Source organism: Diabrotica virgifera, chromosome 8, assembly GCF_917563875.1.
Source record: "Diabrotica virgifera virgifera chromosome 8, PGI_DIABVI_V3a".
Taxonomy (NCBI): domain Eukaryota; kingdom Metazoa; phylum Arthropoda; class Insecta; order Coleoptera; family Chrysomelidae; genus Diabrotica; species Diabrotica virgifera.
In genome coordinates, this window is record NC_065450.1 from 203089501 (window position 1) to 203115354 (window position 25854).

The window sequence follows — 25854 nt, forward strand, 5'->3', positions numbered from 1 at the left end:
GATTTCAATAGAAGTTCAGCCATAATTTTTTCCCTTATTGTTCAAAAGCTATTTCCTTGTGGCATCTCATGTAATTTACTATTTTATTTGGGAATAAAGCCCCAATTTAAGTTTTAAATTAAATTTATTTGACGTTTTGACTTCCATTTCGGAAATCGTTATCAAAATACAAAACCTCAATACAATAAATTAAACAAATTGTGTTTTTGATGCTTATGCCTTTGAGAGTACGCCTTCGTCATCTTTCACCTCTTTCACCTCTTTTAACATAATGACCTAATTAATTGTTACCTAGTAGCCCACTTACCACGTGTGGGTCATATGTTCTCCTAAGTCTATATCCATAGGATTTATATCCATACTTTGGATTTTACTATGTATTTACATACAGAGAGGTCCTAAAATATGGAATAAATTTATTTTCTCTAAAATGGACGACTCTAGAGAAAAATCCGGAAACAGGTCTATTTTTGTTTTTAAATTACAACTTTTTGACATATATTTCATACTAGTGATATCATCCATCTGAGCGTGATGACGTAATCGATGATTTTTTTAAATGGGAATAGGGGTTGTGTGGCACCTCATTTGAAAGGGTTTTCAATTCTCTATTCAGTAATATAAACAATAATATTATTATTTATACAGGGTGACCAAAAAATATTTTTTGAATTAAATTAACTGACGTAAAAAGAAGAATGTATGCAATTTATTTAACTCAAAATACATTATAGTGCTGTCAGCAAATACAAAAAAAATGTTTATTTGACAAATAAATATTTCTTTTCGCTTAAATTAAATCACAAACAGCCTCCCACCTACCACTTGGCAGTTTGAACATTTAATTTAAGCGAAAAGCAAGGTTTATTTGCCAAATAAACATTTTTTTCTATTTTGTGACAGCGATAGAATGTATTTTGAGTTAAATAAATTGCATACATTCTTCTTTTTTCGTCAATTAATTTATTTCAAAAATTATTTTTTTGGTCACCCTGTATAAATAATGATATTAATGTTTGTATTACTGAATAGAGAATTGAACGCCCTTTCAAATGAAGTGACACACGACCCCTATTCCCATTTAAAAGAATCATCGATTACGTCATCACGCTCAGATGGATGACGTCACTAGTGTAAAATATAGGCCAAAAAGTTGTAATTTAAAAACAAAAATCGACCTATTTCAGGATTTTTCTCTATAGTTGTCCATTTTAAAGAAAATGAATTTATTCCATAATTTAGGACCTCTCTGTATATAAGACTTTTAGTCTGTTTTTGAGAGGCTTTGACATTTGTATTTTTTTTTTTTTGTTGGCTCACCATATTCTTGTAACACTGATGATGCTCTTGTTACACAGCGAAAGCGTTTTGTCTCTATGTTTGTAGCCATATAGGGGCTTTTTAAACTAATATACCTTTTACCAGGACAAATTTTTTTATTAAATTTTACTTGTAATTAATGGTATACAGCCAGCTACAAGAAATTCTTCCATTTGGATAATATGAAAATATTTACTTTAATGGGTATTTTCCCAGTCCAATAGATCAATCAATTGTTTGTTGAGGAATTATTGTTATTGAAATGTCCCGATAAAAGTTAATACGAAATTATCTACAGCGTAATAATATTATTATCTACTGGTTTATATTATTTGTAAAGAAACTCGGTCAAAGGTACAAAATCGTCGTTATGTAAAATATAATTTACTACATAGCTTTTTTGACCTCACGGACGAATTTATAAAAATTTGTATTTTATTTTTGCACGTACAGGGTGAGTTTTTGGAGTGACATTGGTCTATAATTTCATTCTTCTTCACGTGCCTTATCAGAATTATCCGACGTTGGCGAACACCATCGTGAAGGCTTCTTGATCATCTGCATCATGAAATAATTGTCCTGCAATTGAAATGTGAGTCTATTCACGAATGCTTTTTAACCAAGAAACTTGTTTTTTAGTATCTATTTTATACCGATTTCCCCTCACTATATGTCCCAGATAAGACATTTTCCTGTGTTTAACAGTCTTAAGCAATTCTATATCTTTGTTGACCCTCCTTAGTAATCCCTCTTTAGTTTTTCTTGTTGTCCAAGATATCTTCAGCATCCGTAGGTATATGAATCAACATTTCCAATGCTTCAATTCTGTTCATGATTGATACTTTTAGTGTTCACACTTCTGCACCATACAAATCATCATCATCATCAACAGCTAATCTATCCATCGTCAGATGTAAGCCTCCCTTAGGTGTGTCCATTCATATCTCTTTGCTGTTTTTTGCATCCATTCGTGGTCAGCCATTCACTTGATGTCATCAGTCCATCTTATTTGAAGAGTACAGGGGAAAAACAAGGAATGTCACTTTTTCATGAATTTTGGTTTTTCTCGCCATGTGGTAGCAAAAATGAGTACTATCGACTAGCCTATCGATTCAGAACATTAAACAGAAAGATCAGTCTATAAAAATTTTCTAAGAATTTGTATTCAGGCGAAGAACCAGGATTGTGCGCACGCCACTGAACAAAAATTAGAAATGTTAGCAGTTTTTTGGTGCATTATTAAATTAATAAGTTAATATAGATTAATATGATATTAACATTATAGCATAATACTTGCTAGAATTCTGCTAAGAACCTTCTAAGTCAGTTTTAGGTATCTTAAGAATTAAACCTTTATTGATGTTTATCTCAATATGTACAAAACGTGACATTCCTTGTTTTTCCCCTGTACTCTTCATTTGAGGTCTGCCTCTACTTCCTTTGCTTGCCCTTGGTCGCCACTCGAGAATTCGCTTTGTCCAACTGTTGTCTTCCATTCTTCCTATGTGTCCTGCCCAGTTCCATTTTAACATGGCAATCTTCTGGATCACATCTGTTACTTTTGATCGTCTTCTTATCTCTTCATTGGACTTGCGATCACTGAGCTTAATGTTAAGCATTCTCCGTTTCATATCTCTTTGAGTCACTTGAAGTTTGTTGACTACGCTGTTGTTAAAAGCCCAAGTTTTAGTTCCGTATGTCAGAACTATCAACACATACTGATCGAACGTTTTTGCCTTTAAAGTGTTTGGCCAGTTTGATTTAAATACTGTTTGTAAGCGACCAAATGCTGCCCATGCATTTCTGTTTTATTCTTCCAGCTCTCCTTCTTTCACGCCCAAATTATTTCACAAAGAAATCTCTTTTAATGTTATTCCTTTTTCTGGCCCTCGAATCCCACCTTCTTTTTAGTCTCTTGTTTCTCGAGCTACTTAGCCGGTGCTCTATTCTATTCTTCTTCCTTCCTTCTTCTCTATTCTATACTTTCTTCACTTTATTTCAAATTGCATGCTAATTTCGACTATCTTTCTTTTCCAAAGCCGAGTTTAGTGTAGCAGGGTTACGACTAAAGACTAAAAATTTGGTTTTGTTTTCAAAGGAAATTATTCAAAGAGGACCACCTGAAGATCAACAACTTCAAAAATGTGACCCATTGGAAGTTGTCTACCACATATCAAACACTAAACTTGCCTTACTATGTAGGGATTGTTAAAAACAAGAGCCAAATATCAAACATTGACCTATATTGACGTCATAAACTTCTTTATCCAAATTTTTTATTATTTTTAATTGGGTATCTTATCAATTACAAACATAGTAACAAATTATGGGCGAGTGGCAAATATCCAAAATGATTAGCATGACCTATAACCTGTTGGTTACCGAACAAAGGTACCAACCAACATGTTCGTAATAAAAATAGTGATTGATTTTGAATGATTATAACCTAAAACTCTAGGCGACGAGTTCCACCCTGGGCACCAGATACTTTGGAGTCCATCGCCAAGATGAAATTCCTGTTCAACGATCTCCAAACCCCCAGAGTATAAAAATTGAACTCATTTCCGTCAGTATTTCCTGAGTTATAAATTTTTCATTTTACATCTCTTCGAGATGCACTTTGGTGTAATGCTTCGTGTCCTCGCCTATATATACATTTTTTGAATGCTGTAAGTTCATGTAAAAGGAAACATTCCTGCACAAATAATATTTTTCCATGAATCACGTTGCAGTAAAAGTCAAGTTCAAGAAGAAAACTTAAATGATTCTCAATTAAATAACGATTTTCCGGAGCATGAACTTTTGGATGATAGTAAAGTGTGACACCATTGCGCAGTTGTTACACATCGAGGTCCAGGTGTTAGTCTGTTGCAATCCGCATAGTTACTGGTGCGGAGCGAAGACCGTCACCTGCCACTTTTATACAACTGGGAGTTGTAAAAGAGGGTCCAGTTGCAGATACCAGCATCCAGTTCCAGTTCCGACAAGGTTCCAGGAGGAACCTTCTTTTACTGAGGGGGCAATGTGACACAATTATGTCACCTTACTGTTTTCAGCTCCCGGACTAACAGGTGCCGAAGATGTTTACCAAGAACCTTTTTTATACAATGATTTATGCACCTGTGGTTGAATGATTTATGAGGGACCCTAATTTAAAGAAAGATCTCGACCGAGTTATTATGTAAATACTCGTTTATTCTGGATCATTCTTTTTTATTCGAGATGTTTACGAATTGTATAAATTAGAGGAATTTTGAAATTAGCAGTTAGTTGTGAATTTGAATTCGTCGGTGTAAGTACTTGATATGTATCAGGCGCGATATTTTTGAACTTGTAATTATGTAAATAAATTATTAGATTTAGTATAATACATAAATTAGATATCGTAGTTTGTAAAATAAAAGGATATAAATTCAGTGTCTTTCATTTGTTTAGAAGTAAGTTATTAAAAAATAAATAAAGTCAACTAAAATTAAACTTAGTGCCTAAAAACATAAATAATAAAATAGTAAAGTCAACCGCGTAAAGTCAGTTTTGTAACAATAGTCTAATAGCATTCTAATAGGTAGGTAGGTAGGTATTATGTGATACAGGGTGTTTCATTGGGAAACGGAAATACTTTAATGGTGAATAGAGGTCACCGAGCCGGCTCTAGATATACTACATTTTTTGCCCCACCGACTTTTATAACCGAGTTACAGGGTGTTTTATCGATTTTGCCCATTTCTTTCCTAAGCCATAACTTTAGAACCACCCTGTATATTTTTTTGATATTTGGTACACATATGTCTCATTCAAAACCCAAATGACCGACATACTAACCATAAGAAAAATCCAGGTCCGGATTAACAAAAAATTATAAAGCAATTGTGACCTTAAAACAACACCCTGTATATTGAAATTTTGAAAGTCTGTTTGCATATTTGAAAAGAGCACAAAAAAGTAAGTTTAATGGTTCGCTTCAATTTTTCGGCCAGACAATTTTATAACTTTCATTTTGAAATTATATTGAATTTTTTAAGAACTTTGACATTAAAAAGCAGATATTATTAACTTTTAGTTATAAATTATTAAAGTTAATGAATAAATACTCATTTTAAAAATAATCAATACTTATTTACCACATTGTAACGGCCCAATTGCTAATGACAAGAAAAATCCAGGTCCGGATTAAGAAAAAAATACAAAGTAATTGTGAGTTTGAAGCAACACCCTGTATATTAAAATTATATAAAAACACCCTACTATATTCTTTTTTTTTCATTATTGCCAATATTTCTATTTGCATGTGGTTGTCTTTTTAAAGACAGATCACATGCTATGATTTTTTTGTGACGGATATTCTTGAGTTGGGGTTGATTTCATGTAATCGAATGAACTATCTTTCAGTAAAGTCGTCCCAGGAACGCAACTCATAAATATTGGCAATATCATTTTAAAGTCTTCTACTTTAAAATGTATCATTAGTCCAGAGAAATAAGGTTTTTCTCGTGACACATCCCCCTCCAGGCCGAAACCAAATTTTTTGAGTAGTATGGACATCTATATTATTAACCTATATGTTTCCTGCAGCCGATTTTGATGATATACATAGTTATAAACAAATGAAGATCGAAAAACGGTAAATTATCGCTTTTTTCGTCTATTACCAAAAACTTAAGCACTTTAAACAAATTTGAGAGTAAGAAACTCATAAATCGTATAAAAAACTTCAATATGGCATTCGCTGAATATGTCCAACCTTATTGGTTGCTTAGAAAATTGCAAAATAAATCATAAATATTGAGTTTTTATAAATATTCGTAACTTAGGTAAAAATTAACTTAGAATCTTCTTATTACGCGGAATGCCGAGACTTCTTGTACTTAAATTATATTTTAAATTTCAAAGCAATTGGTCAAATAGTTTAAAAGTTATTTAATTTATTTTTCCCAAATTCATTTTTTTTTGCAACACTATAAGTCAGAAAATTGTGAGGTTACAATAATACTTCGGACAGTTTATGAAAGAAGAACATTTATACTATTACCTTAATTAAAAATAAATGACAAAAAATAATTTTAAACAGTGTAAAATTATTTTGCAAAAACATGTCCATTTTTTGCTTACTTATAAACAATTAGAATAACTTTTTAATCGTTACCCGTAGAAAAATTATTTTTTCATATTTAGAAAGACTGAATTTTTATACACACTTAGAAAGAAAAACAACTGTTCTAGGACATTTAGGGACAAAGTTAGCCCCCCCATTTTTTTAATTCACATGTTTTTGCAAAATTATTTTGCAATATCTATAATTATTTTTTGTCATTTTTTTTAAATTAAATTAATACTGTAAATTTTCTTCTTTCATAAACTATCCAAAATATTACTGTAACTTCATCATTTTCTGACTTACAGTGTTGCAAAAAAAATTAATTTTGGATAAACAAATTAAATAACTTTTAAACTATTTGACCAATTGCTTTGGAATTTAGGGTGTAATTTAAGCACCATAAGTCTCAGCATTCCGTGTAATAAGAAGGTTCTAAGTTAATTTTTACATAAGTTATGAATATTTATAAAAACTCAAAATTTATGATTTATTTGGCAATTTTCTAAGTAACCAATAAGGATAGACATATTCAGCGAACGCCATATTGAAGTTTTTTATACGGTTTATGAGTTTATTACTCTCAAATTTGTTTAAAATGCCCAATTTTTTAGTAAGAGACGAAAAAAGCGAAAATTTACCGTTTTTTGATCTTCATTTGTTTATAACTATGTATATCATCAAAATCGGCTGCAGGAAACATATAGGTTATTATTATAGATGACCATATTACTCGAAAAATTTGGTCTCAGCCTGGAGGGGGATGTGTCACCAACACGATATTTTTTTTCCTTATTTCTCTGAACTACATATGTATCTGAATTGCCGATATACATGAGTCAAATTAAATAAATTATTAGAAGAATTTTTTTTACTAAGCAACAACATTTTTGTTTCCATTAGTAGTATTTTGTATTTTGACAATGGCACCCGATTTGGGCGTCGAAACGTTAATAAAATTATTTTTTTCATTTTAATTGTGGCTTATTTCCCATATAAATAATTAATCAACAATTTAACATAAATTAAAAATATTTGAACTATAACAGTTGCTCAAAATGTCCGCCATTTTGTTCGATGCATTTCCTTGCTCGTTTTAAAATATTTCGAATCGATTTTCTAAGTACATTTTGAATGTTCTTTATTTTTCTGGCAGCTTCTTGTGACCTTGACAGAATTAATCAACATGATTTCAAAATTTCCGTAATTAAATTATCTGCGCAAAAATTTGACATGCACCTTTTAACGCAGTTTTTTATGCTCTTTTAAAATACACAAACAAATTTTCAAAATTTCAATATACAGGGTGTTGTTTCAAGGTCACAATTACTTTTCATTTTTTTCTTAATCAGGACCTGGATTTTTCTTGTCATTAGTAATTGGGTCGTTCCAATGTGGTAAATAAGTATTGATTATTTTTAAAATGAGTATTTATTCATTAACTTTAATAATTTATAACTAAAAGTTAATAACATCTGCTTTTTAATGTCAAAGTTCTTAAAAAATTCAATATAATTTCAACATGAAAGTCATAAAATTGTCTGCCCGAAAAATTGAAGCGAACCATTAAACTTACTTTTTTGTGCTCTTTTCAAATATGCAAACAGATTTTCAAAATTTCAATATACAGGGTGTTGTTTTAAGGTCACAATTACTTTATAATTTTTTGTTAATCCTGACCTGGATTTTTCTTATGGTTAGTATGTCGGTCGTTTGGGTTTTGCATGAGACATATGTGTACCAAATATCAAAAAAATATACAGGGTGGTTCTAAAGTTATGGCTTAGGAAAGAAATGGGCAAAATCAATAAAACACCCTGTAACTCGGTTATAAAAGTCGATAGGGCAAAAAATGTACTATATCGAGAACCGGCTCGGTGAGCTCTACCCACCATTAAAGTATTTCCGTTTCCCAATGAAACACCCTGTATAACTTCTTTTAATTTTTTTGTTTTAATGTTAATATATTTTTGTCGCAATAATAAAAACTATTATCTATTATTTGTCAAGTAAACTATTTCAAAAGTTACAGCGTTATTTTCCGAAGATAACATTCCTATCAAATATAATATTGACGAAAAATGTCAAACTATCGTAATTAAAAACAAATTTAGTAGACTATCAAAGGGTTACAAGTATCTTCCGAAAATGAAATTAGTTGTTTGTGCGTATTACATGTATTTGCTATATAAAAATTGTTATAACTTTTTGACCATCCAATTTAGAAATCAGCCAGAAAACTTCTTTAGTTATTAAGTTTTTGGGAATGGGAAAACCAGATCATTAAGAACCTGAGGAATATGTGAGTAAGAGAACGGAAACCCTTATTCAAAAAAGCAGGGCCCCCGCTACCATATGTGCAAAGTGTGCAATGCACACGGGCGCCATCCTTTAGGGGCGCCAAAACCCGGTGTCAAAAATTACAAAAAAAAATAAACAAACAAAAAAACAAAAATTAATTTTAAAATAAAAGTTGAGAAATTAAATAGGATTAATTATAATCACACACGAAATTTTATTAGTATACTTATCATCCAGTTACTGCCGATTCCCAGTTACTAGAACATGTCAGAAGTCAGTCAATTTAATTGATTTTGTCATGCTTTTATTTTGTTTGTTTAATTTTGTAGCACAATTAATTTTATGAAACAGCCCCACGCATGGAAGCCATTTGATGAAACACGACAAAGAATGGAAGTCATATGGGGCCATTTTAATGTAAGACAAAAGATAGCCCCTGTTGTCTTATGAAACATGACTAATTAAGAATTGGACAAAATTCGTGCTACATAATTTATTAAGTACCTTGGTTGCTACTGTCTCAGAGATTTTAGGGAGTGGATTCTTTAATAAATGTTATGATATATTCTTATTAGCTTAGAAAAATTAGAAAGATAGAAAAATCGAAATAAGGATGTGAAATAAAAAATAAAAAAAATACAAAAAATAAAATATTGGGCGCCATTGGTTACCTAAGGGAAACCAAACTTTATACAATAAAAATAGAAATAAAACAAAGAAAGATAAATTAAAATAAAACAAAGAAACATAGTCAAATAAAATGATATACATAATATACAAAATGTTATAATGTAACTTACCTCCTTTACTTTATATTCAAAATTATATACTCAGTCAATGTTTTATCGTTCTTACGATTCAAGAGAGAAGGGAAGAAAATAAATTATATGTTGAAAATCAAACATTATTTATTAAAAACAAAAAAATTAATCTCTGATCTCTCTGTTACAAATAGAGACCAGATTACCAATTAATCAAAGATGAAACGAACAGTTTTACAAATATAAAAATTATACCTTAACAATTAGTGTCCTGGCTTCTTCCTCGTAGCTTGATTCGAAAGTCCAAGGCGCTATTGCACTCGCGAAACACTTACTTCACTGTCGTTAATTACAGCAAACAGCAAACAGTACATTGTTTATAAACAAACATTATTATAGAAAAATTCAGCTTTCACTTGAAGATAAATAGTTTAAAAGTTCATTAAACTGAATCAAATTTTACTTTTACTTGAATAAAATTATTTAGTTAGACTCGAACATGATTATTGAAAGTTCATTAACTTTGACCAAAATAAAGTATGTGAGCATACTACATGTTTTAACTGCACTGTTAAACATAGTAATGAGAAAATTGAAACTCCTCTCTCCTACTTCTGGTTCTGACTGCTTAAAAGAAATTAATGGATACCAACATTGGTATAAAATGGTAACGACGATTTGCTTAGAAACAGCGGGAAAATCGCCGGGGTTCACGATACACCATCACATTCACCGGGCTAGAATCAGCCCAATGGAACTCAACTCCATGACGATGGCCCTAAGGGAACCAAAACTAAACTCAACTTGATGGTGGCCCTGGTGGAACTCAACTGAACATGATGACAGCTTATACGGAACTCGACTGAACATGATGACAGCTTATACGGAACTGATTTCTAGGACCGCTAACTCGATCCTTCTAAAACTTGGGTTCCTCTCCCAAAAAAAAGTGACTTCCTACTTAGACCAATAGGAATCATACCAGATATTTCTCTACCAATCAAATGGTCAGAAAAACTCTCAAGACATCCCTCGAACGCCATGATGGTTTTACCCTCAACCAATTATAATTACTTAAACTTCGCAACAACAAAATCTCTTGAGTTTACACGAAATGCGGTGACTCAATATATTACAGTTAGTTTTTAGAACCAATATTACTAAAGGCATCGGCTTATTTTAGGTTGAGCCTTCCGGTTGCAATACATCCTCAATAAATTTGTGTCTGAGAAAGTCATAAAAATCTTTCATCTTCTAGACTGCAACAGCCTAACAGCATAGCAGGGATTCTTCCTGTAGCTATTCGGATATACCGACGAACATATAACCGACAAACCAAAACTGTAAATATCATAAAAACCTTTTAATACTCTGAGTCCCTACTTAACGTGGAACCTCTTTGAAAAATATTCCGTTTACAATTCTGTAGGATATAAACAATTTGGGGCACCTTTGTACACCAAATTTCAAAGAATCGCAAAAACCGAAATAAACATCCAAATTCCGTGAGAATTGAAAAACGCCATACTCTGCCTATGCGGAAGATCGATATACAGGGCGTAGCGAAAGTATTACTGTGTCGGAATTTCAAATATTTAGACGGAGGACTTTCAGCGTGTTTCAATTTTGATAGTCTACAAATAATAGTGCATTTACTCACGGTTTTTGCTGTGAATTTTAAAGAACCGATTATGTTAATGAAATTTGTCATACACATAGTTAACAAAAAAAGAAGTGATATTGTGCCGATGTGTGCTTTTGCCCTGGGGGTAAAAGGGGTATTCTCTGGGGAATACGGCCGAAAATACTTGGAGGTATTCTCGGGGGTGAAAAAACATACGTTCAAAGTCCGGAATTGGCTAAACTGACTAATTCTAAGCAACTTTTGTTGTATAGAGATTTTCACTAAGTGAATACTTTTCGAGTTATTTGCGAGTGAATATGTTCATTTTTCGACAAAAAACCCTTGTTCAGATGGTTTTTTGCAAATAACACAAAAATGAATTATTTTATCGAAAAAATACTCGTAGCAAAAATATAGCTTAAAAAAAGTGAAAAAAATAATTCATATATGAAGTCTGCAAACCCAGTAAAAGCAGAGTTGTAGCTAATGAAAAGTAGGTTCTTATTCGTCAAATTCCAAATTGAATATTTCAACTTGAAATAGCCAAAAAATTGAGTACTTTTCGGGGACAACTCATTACAACTTCTTTAAAGTGTTTCAAAAAAAGTTTTATTTTTGATTTTTAAAAAAGTTTCTAGCAACAAGAACAAGCAACCTTTATTTGGTAAAAAAATCGTAAAAATCACCCCCTAATTAGCATTCCAAATGAAATTAATCGTTACAGCTTTACCATTTACTTTATATACTATGTATTGTTTATATGATATGTAAGTTTCATCGGCTTAAAGTGCTCATTTTTGAAAAAATTTGGTTTTAAAGTAATTTTTTTTAATCTTGAAAAAATTCCTTTTTTTTCAATTAACTTAAAAAATATTAGTTATAGGTAGGTACCAAAAATCTCAAGCAGTAAAAAAATGTAGGTTTTGCTTTTCTGAATATTTTGGATTTTTTGTTTTCCTGTAAGACAAAAATTTGTTAAGATATGGCTGTTCAAAAATCGCTCCATTTAATTTTGGAGTTTAAAATATTGTGAAATTGCTTTTGTATAACTAATAACCAACCTATATTGATAAGAGTATCTATTTATAGAATATGGATAAAGAAACAAGGAATTAAGTTCTGCAAAATTTATATAAAATATATTTTTGTTTGGTGTTCTAGCCCAAAAAGTTAAAGATTAATAATGAATCAGTGTAATAATGAAAGAACGAGCTCAATTAAGAAAAATATCTACAGCGAAATATATACACGGTGAGTTTTTAGTGATACATTGGTCGATAACTTCATAATAATACTATGTACTATACATACAGAGTCTTTAACAAGTCATGACCATTTTTATTTCGAAATCGCTATGACATAAACACACTGCATATAAGGAAGGAATAAATAATTAAGTCAGTATTCATTTTACATAAGAAGGTAAACAATATGTTCTAGTTTTCAAAATAAGTTAAAGAAAAATCATTGACAAATATTCGTATACAGAGTGAACTACAAAAGAAAATTATGAATTCCTCATATTTTTTAAATGTACCTAAACTCATTACTTTCCGCAATTTTGTTTAAGATTCGGGAATACCTTCAATTTTTATAAGTACCTATCCTTATTCAAAGTTATTCTTATACATTAAACAATTAACACATAACATAAATCAAAACAATATTCAATAAATGTAACAGTTTTTAGATTAACGTTATATCAAGAGTATTATAAGCCAATATGTTTTTACTGAAACTGCCATAAGGCCACTGTATCTATCAATTAACAACGGTAATGTAATAATGTTTAAGGTCTTGTGAATTGTTATAGTACTTTATTCAATAATTATATTTTATAATTCAAAGTCATTGCTCTATTGTCGTTACTTGACCTCACCTCTGCCATGAGGCCTCGTGTCCTTGTCCTGTGTCATCGCTCTGTCAACAATCACTTCAAGTGATCTATGATCACAGGACTTTACATTTATGAGCTATTCAGCCTCATGACATCTTTCCCTTCCTATAAAGCAGAGAACTTACAACAATAAACTCAGAATAAAATATTATAAAATACTAATACTACCTACGACTAACAATAATATTAAGTGATTACAAAACTAGTACATCTCGAAATCATTATATCGAGTTGGGGGTTTAATTACTCTTTTACCTCTGGTAGGAAACTGATTCGGTACTTCACTCTCACAGGCCATTGATGTTGAAGGTTTGTTACTCTGATTATCATCAAGATCATCTTCTAATTTAATGTGATGTTTAGGCGTATTACTAGATGGTCTCAAGTGATATTTATTTCTTCTTACCAATGTTCCATTTTCTTTCTCAATAACATATGATCTTGGCTCTTGTAAACATTGCCTGACCACAGCAGGTTTCCATTGCCCATCTTCCCTTATAACAACGTTATCGCCTTCACTTAATTCTTCTCTTGCAGCTGTATTTCTATCATAGTAGTGCTTGTACAATTTTCTTTTGTCATCCAATTTATTCTTTTCACTTGTTAGGTCTACTTGTTCTGGTAAATATTTTTCATGTAAGACTGGAAGTTTGCTTCTAAGTCTACGACTATTCAAGAGTTGTGCTGGGGACTTGTCTGATCCTAACAGTGGTGTGTTCCTATATTCTAATAAAGCTAACTGAAGATCACCACACTTTCTGAGAATATTTTTAGCTATCTGAACAGCTCGTTCCGCCTGCCCATTTGATCTAGGATATCTAGGGCTAGATGTCACAAATTTAAAATTCCATTCTCTAGAGAATTCTCTACATTCCTTAGAGCCAAAAGGCATATTGTCAGATACAATTTCCAAAGGAATCCCATGAGTGGCAAACATGGTCTTAAATGATTTTATTATTGACTGGGATGTTTTGGACGGCAACAGAACAATTTCAATCCACTTTGTGAGATAATCCATTACAATTAAATAAGATGCTCCTCCGAACTCACAAATATCAGCCGCTAGCATTTGAAATGGAAGTTCTGGAATTTCTCTTAGTATTAATGGCTCTTTAACATTACTTCTGTGATATTTCTCACAATCAACACAATTTCTAACCAAATCCACTATGTCCTTATTCATATTTGGCCAGAACAACACTTGCCTTGCTCTTTGCTGTGTCTTTGTAACTCCAAAGTGTGTTTCATGAAGAAACTTTAACATCCTAGGCCTTAAAGAATCCGGGACTATAACTCTGTCCATATAAAATATCAAATCATTCAATATGTAGATGTCATGCCTAATACTAAAATAATCTTTTACTACATAAGGTACCCTCGAAGAGCATGACGGCCACCCTTTTTCACAAAAATCTTTGATCAATTGAAGTTTTTTATCCTGTTTAGTTTCAGCTATAAATTCCTCTCTCCTTTCATCTGTTATATTTATTGTATGCACTATTTCTGTTACAAAAGCATCATCCTCTACCTTTTCCTTCACAAAATTACGAGATAACAAATCAGCTATTAGCATTTCCTTGCCTGGCATATATTCCACAGTTAAGTCATATTTTAATAATTTTACCTTCATACGTTGTAGTCTAGGAGAATCTACTTCAGCTATGCCTTTCTTCATTATCGAAATCAATGGCTTATGATCTGTGAATACCTTAACTTCTCTACCATAAATATAATTATGAAATTTAGTACAAGAAAATAGGATTGCATTTAGTTCCTTTTCAATCTGGCTAAATCTAGTTTCACAATCAGTTAAAGACCTAGAAGCAAAAGATACCGGTTTATGATTCTGCAGTAATACACATCCCACGCCATTTTGACTTGAATCTGTTTGAATTATTATTGACTTATTTTCATCAAAATTTGCAAGAACTGGTGGTGAGCAAATTAACTTTTTTATTAAATTTAATGCGTCTGTGTGACTTTTAGTCCACACCCAAAGTGTATTCTTTTTTAACAATTCTCTTAATGGGGCTGATACATCCGATAAGTTTGGTATAAAACTGCGATGATAATTGATCATGCCCAATATTTTTTGTAACTCTTTTTTATTATTGGGTTCTTTTAAATTAATAATAGCTTTTATTTTATCTAAGTCAGGTCTCATACCATTTTTATCAAATGTATTTCCCAAATATTTTACTTCAGACATTCTATATTGTATCTTATTAGAATTAAATTTTACCCCAATATTTCTAGCACGTTCCAATACTTCATTAAGGATTCTATCATGTTCTTTAAGACTATCAGCAAATATCAAAAGATCATCAAAATATATAAGACAGCCCTCAATATCACCAAAATTCTCTAAGTTAATTCTTTGAAAAAATTCGGGGGCAATATTTAGTCCAAATGGAAGTCTATCAAATTTCCAAATTCCAAAGGGAGTTCCAAATGCACAAACTCTACTGGACTCCTCATCTAGCTGAACTTGATAGAATCCCTCTTTAAAGTCTAAAACAGAAAAATAGCATTTGTTTTTTAACTTATTGCATATCTCTTCAATAGTAGGTATTAAGCAATATTCCTTTTCAAGCGCTTGGTTTAAATCTTTAGGATCCAAACAGATTCTTAACGTTTTATCAGGCTTTTCAACGATAACTAAATTGCTCAACCACTCAGTAGGACCCTCACATTTAGATATGATGCCACGTTTTTCTAAATCTAAAAGTGTGTTTTCTAATCTTTTTTTAATGGCTAAAGGGACCCTTCGTGGTGGTTTAGCTACAGGAACACAATTATCTTTAAGTTTTAGTTTACATTTTTGAGGACATTTGCCTAATCCAATGAATACATCACTATTTTGTTTAATAAAGGCACTTTTTGTTATGTTTAAATCTATGTTATCTACTCTTCGTATCAAATCTAAATCTAAGCATGATTTTAACCCTAAAATTGGTGTAAGGCTATCTTTAACTACAACAAATTCTAATAAATAATCAATATTTTTATATTTACAGACAAGTTTTATTGTACCAATAGGAACGACCTTAAAACCACCATATGTTTCAAGTATGACTTTAGTTTCTTTTAAATCATTAATTTTGCAAACTTTTTGAACAAAACCATTAGGCAAAATGTTAACCTGTGCCCCTGTATCTATTTTAAAAGGTATATCAACATTACTAATTTTTAAATTTTCGATCCAGTCTTTATTATTTTTATTCTTGATTTCATTAACAGTGATTGATGATATCATAAAATCACCTACCTCGTTATTTTCACTTTCTTCCACTTGTACTTCTCTCACTAACCTGCTATGATAACACACTTTATCGAAATGGTTATTTTTACCGCACTTTCTGCACTTTTTTCCATATGCTGGACACCTCCTTGGCCCATGGACTCTCCCACAGTTTCTGCAGCTATATTCATCTCTAGAATTTGCACTCCTGAATGTTTGGACTGAATTTTGCCCCTGCTTGGCTTTACTCCCAATTGATTCAATTTTAACCTTCTCCAAGCTGTTCTGAACTTCTTTTATTTGAGCTTGGGATATTTCATGCATTTTACATATTTCAATAGCTTTAGCCAGATCTAAATTAATGGTCTTTAACATGTTTTGTTGTGCATCCTTACTATTAGTGCCTAATACTATTCTATCTCTTACCATTGAAGATGCTTCTGCTCCAAACTCACAATTTTTTACTTTGTTTTTTAAATCTGTTAAAAAGTGGTCAAACGGCTCTCTTTCTTCTTGAATGCGGTTGTAAAACACATATCTTTCATAGACCACGTTTTTTCTAGGCGTGACATAAGACTCAAATGCTTCCAATACATCTGCTAGCTTGCCTTTTTGGGCCTCCGTTAATTCCAAAGTGTTATAGATTTCAATGCCTTCTTCTCCAATTAGATTGAGTAAAATTGCTACCTTAACGTCATCACTTTTACCACTTTTTCCAGAGGCCATCAGATATATTTCAAAACTTTGTCTGAATCTTTTAAAATTTTCGGCCACATTTCCTTCAAATGACAATGTATTTGGTAACCTCACTTCCATGATTTTGGTTTATTTTCCACTAGACTGCGCCATGTAATAATGTTTAAGGTCTTGTGAATTGTTATAGTACTTTATTCAATAATTATATTTTATAATTCAAAGTCATTGCTCTATTGTCGTTACTTGACCTCACCTCTGCCATGAGGCCTCGTGTCCTTGTCCTGTGTCATCGCTCTGTCAACAATCACTTCAAGTGATCTATGATCACAGGACTTTACATTTATGAGCTATTCAGCCTCATGACAGGTAAAACAGTAGGCTTTGAATAAATAACAAATTTTATATTATTACCTTTTTAATCCATATTTGTGTCTGTAAGAATGGACAATGTAAGAATACCAACAGTAACAGACTAGATACCTTGACCCCCATCTTGACCAACGTATCACTTGGAAGAAACCTATCCAGACCAAAAGAAGACAGCTCGACTTAAAATTCCGGCAAATATATTTGCTCCTTCGACGTAAATCAAAACTCAATATCCAAAATAAAATTCTTCTATACAAAGGCATACTCAAACCTATCTGCCTATCTGGTACTACGGACTACTACACCTATAGGGCTGTGCAAAGCCAACGTCGCTGAATATCATCCAAAGATTTCAGTCTAAACTGTTAAGATCGATAGTGGATGTACCATGGTCCATGGTACGTAAGTAATCCTACACCTCACGGCGACTTACATAAATATTCCTTTCATCAGAGAAGAAATCCAATAAGCCACAGAGTCACAAAATGAACGTAGGTACCATTCACAATGAAAATTAGGTAGTAAGCGAATTATTTAACAATGGTCATGCCACAAGGACACTAAATAGAACCTGATCCCAAGACATACTTCAAAACTGAACTAAAATAGAATAACGTGAGACATCATTGGATGTCTCTTCTTTACGCCCAAACCCAGTAACATATTTACTTAATACATACTCTTTAATGAAGTAGATTGTAACTAAGCATAGTTATAAAAAAAGAAACAACTATAACGACTGTACCAGAATGACTGATGCTACTCAGTCGAAAAAACTTTATAAATAAGAAAAAATAACAACTTACCTGTACTGATAAACCCTTTGGCCATGGCTTGTGCCATTTTGCCACCCCCAATAAACCCAATCTTGATCAGTTTACTCGACATATCAATTTCGAATTCGTAAGCAGTTGACCTCAGAAAATCTCAAGTAATACTGCAATCAAATTAAGAAACAGCTACAAAAATACCATTTTATCAACATAATAATTTCATTTTTATAATCAATGTATAAATATTTTGAACTAGTATTTGAAGACGATCGCGATTGTTCAATGGAAAGTTTTGACTTTCTGTAAGAAATTTTTTATCTGTTCAGAGGACTTTGATCTTAAATAACGAAGTTGGAATGCCAATTTCAGAGTATTTAATGTTTGGTTGTATTGTTTTTATTTATGGAATGTTTTTAATAATTGGTTTCAGGTGTTTGTTTATATTTGGTTACAACAATGATAGGCCTGGATCCCGCGTACCAAAAAAAGTTTATTAGCAATCTGAAAATTTGTTAATAGCTTAACGGTGTCTAGTCGGACAAACTTTGATGTACGGGAAGACTGGAACAGGGGAAGTTTTAATTCTGAAGCAGGTTACAGGTTTCGAACGTCATACCTCTCATTAACCCTCGCAGGACAAACCTTTTAGTAGAAACAGCGCGGACCAAGGAGGGTCAATAAATGTCCACACATAAATTAATCAAAAACGTGCTTCATTATTTAAACTAATTTAAAAATAACACTTATTATTCCTAGACGTTAATAGAACAGTTAAAAGATACGAATTTATAATTTACCCATTGTTTGTTTACTAATAGCAGGTATTGAACGAAACAAGTAATAAAATCATAACAAGCAATGAAAATACTAATTACAACCCCTGCTAATGCCTTCGAATAGCTAATATGGAAAGAAAGTGGACTTTTCTCAATAGGCGCAATAACACACGCATTTAAATTGGTTTGTTGCCAAATAATTCAAAACAATAACAAAGAAAATATATAGGTAACAACAAAAATACAAGGTACTTACAATCGGGACATCATCGACGAAGTCGACACTGTTTCGCGTTTGCACACTTGAGTGGTCAGGATGCATCTCTTTCTTATGCCATAGGGGTAGAATCTTTTGGATTTCAAGTGGTAAGCGTCCCATCTTCTTCTTTTGCGACACATGTGCATTTCGATAACATGCGAACAAGGAACAACACAGGCGTCGACAAGGGAAAAAAGGGATAATATGAGTTCGAACTATTTAAGCAACCAAATCAATTTTATGGGATTTCCAACACCCGGATTCTTCGGCTTCAGTGGAATTGGCATCATCGTAGGATACAGAAACATTTTTGACGTCTTGCTGTGCTCACCGCATACATACTTGCATTTTGAACAAACTATGGTTGTTTTTGTCCACTTATTGGCCTTTTTTCTTTTAGATTTTGCTAATTTGACACATGAATGATATCGTCCCTTTCCATTTTGGGATGGTGTTGAAGGTATTCAAGGGGATTATTGTCCACTGTCAAGTTTTTATAAAAGTATGAGGAAATTAATTAAATTATAGAAATGCTAATTATGTCATCTAATAGGGCAGTAGTACGCCGAATTACTAATTATTTGAAATTTTTAGGAACAAAGGTATTTAGAAAATCGGATGTAATGCAATGTTGTGGATACTTTTTAACCCTCCTAGGTCCTTCTAGGGTTAAACTCTCATGCAAAAATCAGACTGCTATTTACCATCAATATAATTCCTGTTATTTGACATGTTCTACATGTTTAGAATTATTAAAATGCCCAACATATTTGTCGGACAAACATTTTTTCATATATCTATTATATAAAGTTCGCTATTGAATAAACTTAAAAACAACCTGCTAGTTTTCACAATCATAAACTTGTCGGGATGACACGTTCCACATTTAAAACTTCCCCTGTTCCAGTGTTCCCATATATCAAAGTTTGTGCGACTAGACACCCTTAAGCTGTTAACAAATTTTCAGCTTGCTATTAATCAACTTTTTTTTTGATACACGGGATCCAGGCCTATAAAACAGCATTTCTACGTTAGGCATGTGAAGAATGAAAAAATTTCTTGTTTTAGTATCTAATGAAAAATTTGTTTAAAAACTTTCACTCGCTTCTTCTTCTCTTCTTTCTCGAAACTCCTTATGCCCCTCTGGGGCGTCGGAGGTTTTATTCATCCTCTATCCATATCTTCCATTTCTTACGGTCCTTTGCTAACTCTTTCATTTGTTAATGTGTTTTTCCTTTTTCCTGTCCAATTTCTATAATCTGATCGATCCATCTCTTCCTTGGCCTTCTTTTCCTTCTTTTACCATATCTTTTTGATTCCATCACCTGCTTTGGTAGTCTTACCTGGTCCATTCTGTTAATGTGTCCATACCATTTTAATTTTATTTTTTGTATCTTGGTTATTATCGATTGCTGTTTCAGTTCTTGTCTAATATCTTCATTTCTTATTCTGTCCAATTTCGTTTTTCCTGTTATTTTTCTTAGCTGCTTCATCTCCGCTGCGTTTATTGTACTGATTATTTTTGCATTGTTTACCCATGTCTCACTTGCATATATTAAAGTTGGTAAAGAGATTGCGTTGTATACCTTCAGTTTTATTTCTTTATCTATTTCTTTCTTTCCAAATATGTTTTAACTATTTAGAATGGGAAATAAGCCACAATATTATTAAAAAATGATTTTTATTAACGTTTCGACGCCCAAATCGGGTGCCGTTGTCAAAATACAAAATACTATTAATAATATTGTGGCTTATTTCCCATTCTAAATAGTTAAAATTGTAAAAATGCCACAAGAAAATAGCTTCAGAACAACAAATATGTTTTATTTAGTGCATAGTAGATCCTATTTGCTTTTTTCGCTCTGTATGAGATTTCTTGATATATCTTTCCATTCTCTGATATTATTACTCCAAGATATTCAAACGTCGAGACTGCTTCTATTATTTCGTTTTTGCACCTAAATATCGTTTGGTTTATTTCTTCCCTTTTCTTTTGGCTTACTATCATGGTCTTCGTTTTCTTTACATTTACCTCCATTTTAAAATTTTCTATTTCCTCCACCCAGATATCGATTAATTTTTGCATTTTCTCTTTATTGTCTACTATTATTACTAAGTCATCTGCATATAGTAATCCCTCCATTCTCACTGGTACTACATTCCTGTACCCTATTGTTGACTGTAATTGCCTTGACCTTCTTTTAGCACTCTTCATTACTCTACCCATTACTAATATAAACAAAACTGGGCTGAGACTGTCCCCTTGTTTTATTCCTCTCATTAGGTTTATTACTGGCGATCTGTTTCCGTTTATTTGTACTTTAGCAAGTACGTTTCTATATGTACTTTTTACCACTATTACTATCTTTTGCGGGATTTGCAGATCTTTCATTACTGACCATATTACTTCTCTATTTATGGAATCAAAAGCAGCTTTAATATCTATAAACGTAATATATAAGTCTTCTCCTATTTCGTTTTTCCTTTCAATTATATTTCTCAGTATGTATATATTATCTGTTGTTCCTCTTTCCTTCCTAAAAGCCGCTTGTTCTTCTTCTAGTATTCCTTCCAGTTCTTTCCTGAGCTTCCTTTCTATTATCCCGGTGTAGACTTTATATGCCACTGATGATTGATGATAAGCATATAGCCCTATAGTTATCACATTCCGCTTCATCTCCTTTCTTGTGTATTGGTATCAATAAATTTTCTTCCCAGTCTTTCGGTATCTTTTCTGTTATCAATGCTTCCCTCATTATTTCCAGTAGAAAAAGCTTGCCTCGTTCTCCCACGTACTTCATCACCTCCGGATCTATGTCATCGGCACCTCCCGCTTTTCCAGTCTTTATTCTTGCCAATCCTTTTTCAATATCTTTGATATGAATTTCGTCTACTCGATTGTCCCTATTCTCTTCTCTTGCCTGCTGTCCTCTCTCCTCATTTTGTTGGTTGCTTGCCTCGAATTTTTCTTTATAATGATTATTCCATATGGTTAGTATGTCTTGTATGTTTGTTTTCAATTCATTTCGCTCATATCTAATTCCTCTTATTTGCTTCCTTTTTGTTCCTTTCATGCTTCTTATTCTATTCCAAAACTGTTTATTGTTATTCCCAAAACCTTCGTTCAATTCCTCACCGAATTCCTTCCCGCTCTTATTCTTCGCATCTTTTACTAGTTCTTTCACTATATTTCTCTGTCTTCTGTATTCGTCTCTGTCTTGCTCTTCATTTGTGTTTATGTATCGCTTCCACATTTCTTTCTTCTTTTTTACTGCTCGCTTTATTTCCTTATTCCACCATCCAGTTCTTTTATTATTCTTCCCATTCTTTCTTATTCCACATACTTGTTTTACAGTGTTCCATAACGTGTCTCTCAATTTTTTCCATCTCTCTTCCATATTCCATATTTCCTCATTGTTTTTATGCTGTTCCAGTATTTTATCTGTCTCTCTTTGGTATAACTTCCTCATTTCCATATTTTTCATCTTATGTATTGCTATTGTTCTATATTGAGGACTCTCTATTATTTCCATTAGTTTCATGTTTATCTCTGCTGTCACTAGTCTGTGTTGGGTTCCGAGTTCGGCTTCGTTCTCTGTTTTTATATTTTGCATCGTTAGTTCCGCATCTCGAGGATATACTATGTAGTCAATTATGCTTTCGCATTTCTTTCTTCTGCTACGTATGTATAGGTATTTTTCGTTTTTCGGTTGATACCAGAAAGAATTACCTATTAGCAAGTCATTTATTTGGCAGAAACTTATCATTCTTCTACCATTCCTATTTATCGTCTCTTCTACATACCTTCCCAAGGAGCCTAATGCCATATGTTCATCATTTCCTATGCGTGTATTCCAGTCTCCTAGTAAAATGATGTTTTTGCTTTCCTCTTGTACCTCATCAATAAGTTTCTGTATCTCATCATAGAATAGTTCTATTTTTTCATGCTCTGTTCCTTCTACCGGTGCATATACTTGTATTATGTGACATTCTTCTTCTTCTAACTCTATTTTTATGTATATGGTTCTTGATGATACTGGTTTAAATTTGGTTATTCTTCTATTCATTTCTTTCGTTACAACTATTCCCACGCCTTCTTTTGCCCTTTGTCCTATCTGAACTCCGGAATAGTATAGTATGTGCTGCCCTCCGATATCGACAATTCTATTTCCTACTTTTTTCGTCTCGCTTATTCCTATCAACTGCAGCTCAAATCTCTCCATTTCCTCTGTTAATTCACGTTCCTTTCCTGTTATCGAGGTTATATTCCATGTACCTATTCTCGTTTGACATTTGTTTTCATTTTTCGTTTCTTCCTTGTTATTAGTTATCCTCGTTGTTTGCTCTTCCACTAGCAAATTACAAAATGTATGATAAAATCAAAGAAATAGTTGTACACTATCAGGAACTATACAATATTTTTGAAAATCCCATAGCCATAGTCCACTCAGTCGCGGTAAAATATTGCAAAACCTCTAAATTTTAAAGAACCGCTTGGATTGACATTATTAATTTGGCACACTCATAGTTAAAATGTCAAAAAAAAAACGGATGTTGTGGCGATGTGTGCTTTTGCCCTGGGGGTGAGTTTTACGCCTTCTCGGAGGTGGTATTTAGTTTATTTTATGTGCTATTAGATTAAAAACTTAGTCTTTTGCTAGCAGTTGCCACTAGGGCATCCCTACCATTTCGTTCGTTGCAATTCGTAACTGCACGCCGGGGTTTGTCCTAGTTTTGTCAGAGAGAGCAGCATATGTGCCTCCTGATGAGAGACTAATAAGTTTCGAAACCGGTAGAGGTGCTTGCTGCACTCTCTGATTGAACTAGAATTTGATGCGACTGTAGTTTCGTGTTGCAACGAAATTGAAAATGGTTATTCATTTTTGATTTACTTGTTTACTCTGATTGGAGTACGAAGGGAACCATTCACGTTGGAACTTTACCGCACTGAGCAGATGGGACGTGAATTATAAATTGTAAAATTCCCTCATCTTCTTTAGTCTCAGCATCCGTTATGGTTTGCAAATTTTAGAAGCCTCGGAGGTGTAACCAGAGAAGGTTCCCATTGTTTTCAATCTGGTGGAATGTAGAGTAATATTTTTAGTATTATTTAATGTGCTATTAGATTGATTATTTCATTCATAGGAGATTCTGACCAATAGAAAGCTACAGAAATAAAAATTAAACTGATTATTTTTTGATGATTTTAACTTCCAATCGTATAGTAAGATATTTGATCACGTGTTTAATTCTGTCCAATCAAATTAAAATTATACTGAGAATTATCTACTGTAGAAAATTACCGATATAATTTTTTTAAGTAGATTGTTTCTGTTTAATGGCAACCAGTTTCCTAGTTTTGACAACTGTCACATTTAAGAAAATATCCATAATATACTTATTAAAAAATAATCTTACGAATATCACACGACAGTAAGGATAAATAAGAAAATAATGCTTCATTTTTACTCAAATTTGTTGTCATTGGGCAATAGCCTGACGTCTCGTGATTTAAGTCAAAATTTTATTCGTGAAAATTGCCAGGCAACAAACTTTCATACCAGTCGAAAATATTGCCGGCAAAATTTTCTCTCTTGTGATATTATATACGATAATTTTTGATAATATCCCGTGCGTCGTCAAGTGTATTACGTCAGATGCCCTTCGTTGCTACGAAAAAATTCATCCAGTGACATTAATGACAATTAATGTTTTAAAAATTATAAAAGCCGGGACTATCAACCGTCAAATATTTATAACAACTGTGTGTTTAATTGTACTAATTTGTACTTACATAAATAAATTACAATAAAATTTTGGTTTTTATCAGTTTTATTCATGAAATAATCGCAACAAATTGCACTCGATCTCTAAAATTATTATCGAATTTTTGCCCTCGTGACACTTTGACATAATTTCACTCCCCTTCGGGTCGTGAAATTAAAACTGTCAAAGTGTCACTCGGGAAAAATTCGATAATTTTAGAGCTCTTGTGCAATTTCTACTGAAAAGTTAGTCTTTTTTATTATTATTAAACGCTTTTCTTTACTTCAATAGTTTGCATCAAATCTTTAGACGTTAATTTGACTGACTTTTCTTCAATGCAAATGAATGAAAATTTGCAGACATATGCATGTTCGGGAACAATACACGAATAGTCAATATTTTTTTATGTTAATTAATTGTTTAAATAAAAAAACGATTTTAATGGAAAATGCTTAAATTCTCTTGTTTTTTACAATGTACAAACTTGAAACTTTTACGGATTGTAGCTAATGATATGAACTATACATAATTTCACTTTTTTCGTTAATTGTTTACGTTATGCTTCATAAATAAACAATAACGTTTCAAATTTTGAACGCTCATAATATATATTTGTTTATATATAAATCGGCGTTTATTCGTGTCAAATTTCAATACGATACGAAACAAAACTTCAACCGAAACTCGAATTCAAAATAAATAAATCGGAGTTTATTCCTGTCAAATTTCAATACGATACGAAACAAAACTTCAACCGAAACTCGAATTCACAAAATTCGTATTTTTATCGTAGTCTTAGAAAAACCACCGGTAGAGACGTTTTGAGCTACAATTAAAATTAGAATTCGTTTTGTCGTATTAATTAATTAAACGCTTTTCTTTAGTTCAATCGTTTGGGTCAAATCTTTGGACGATAATTTGACTGCCTTTTCTTCAATGCAAATGACTAAAAATTTGCAGACATATGCATTCGCGGGAA

The 25854-nt window shown here is 32.3% G+C and overlaps 2 protein-coding genes across 4 annotated transcripts in view; one reads left to right on the forward strand and one right to left on the reverse strand.

The window, feature by feature from the left end:
- Positions 1-18272, reverse strand: part of LOC114341247 (pyrroline-5-carboxylate reductase 3) — a 29539-nt gene extending 11267 nt beyond the window's left edge. Inside the window, exon 1 of one of the 3 annotated variants that reach the window (XR_007700370.1) lies at positions 9730-17293. Coding sequence is in view for 1 of the 3 variants with exons in the window: in XM_028292046.2 (XP_028147847.2) it covers positions 18108-18189 (82 nt within the window). In the remaining 2 variants the exon portion in view is untranslated. Of the gene's footprint in view, positions 1-9729; positions 17294-18107 lie in introns of those variants that run through there. The other 2 variants (XM_028292046.2, XM_028292047.2) reach the window with 2 other exon arrangements.
- The window catches only part of LOC114325647 (myrosinase 1), a 58438-nt gene continuing 44793 nt past the window's right edge, over positions 12210-25854 (forward strand). The window contains exon 1 of the mRNA XM_050659629.1: positions 12210-12349. Coding sequence (XP_050515586.1) covers positions 12282-12349 — 68 coding nt within the window. The 5' untranslated portion in view covers positions 12210-12281. The remainder of the gene's footprint in view (positions 12350-25854) is intronic.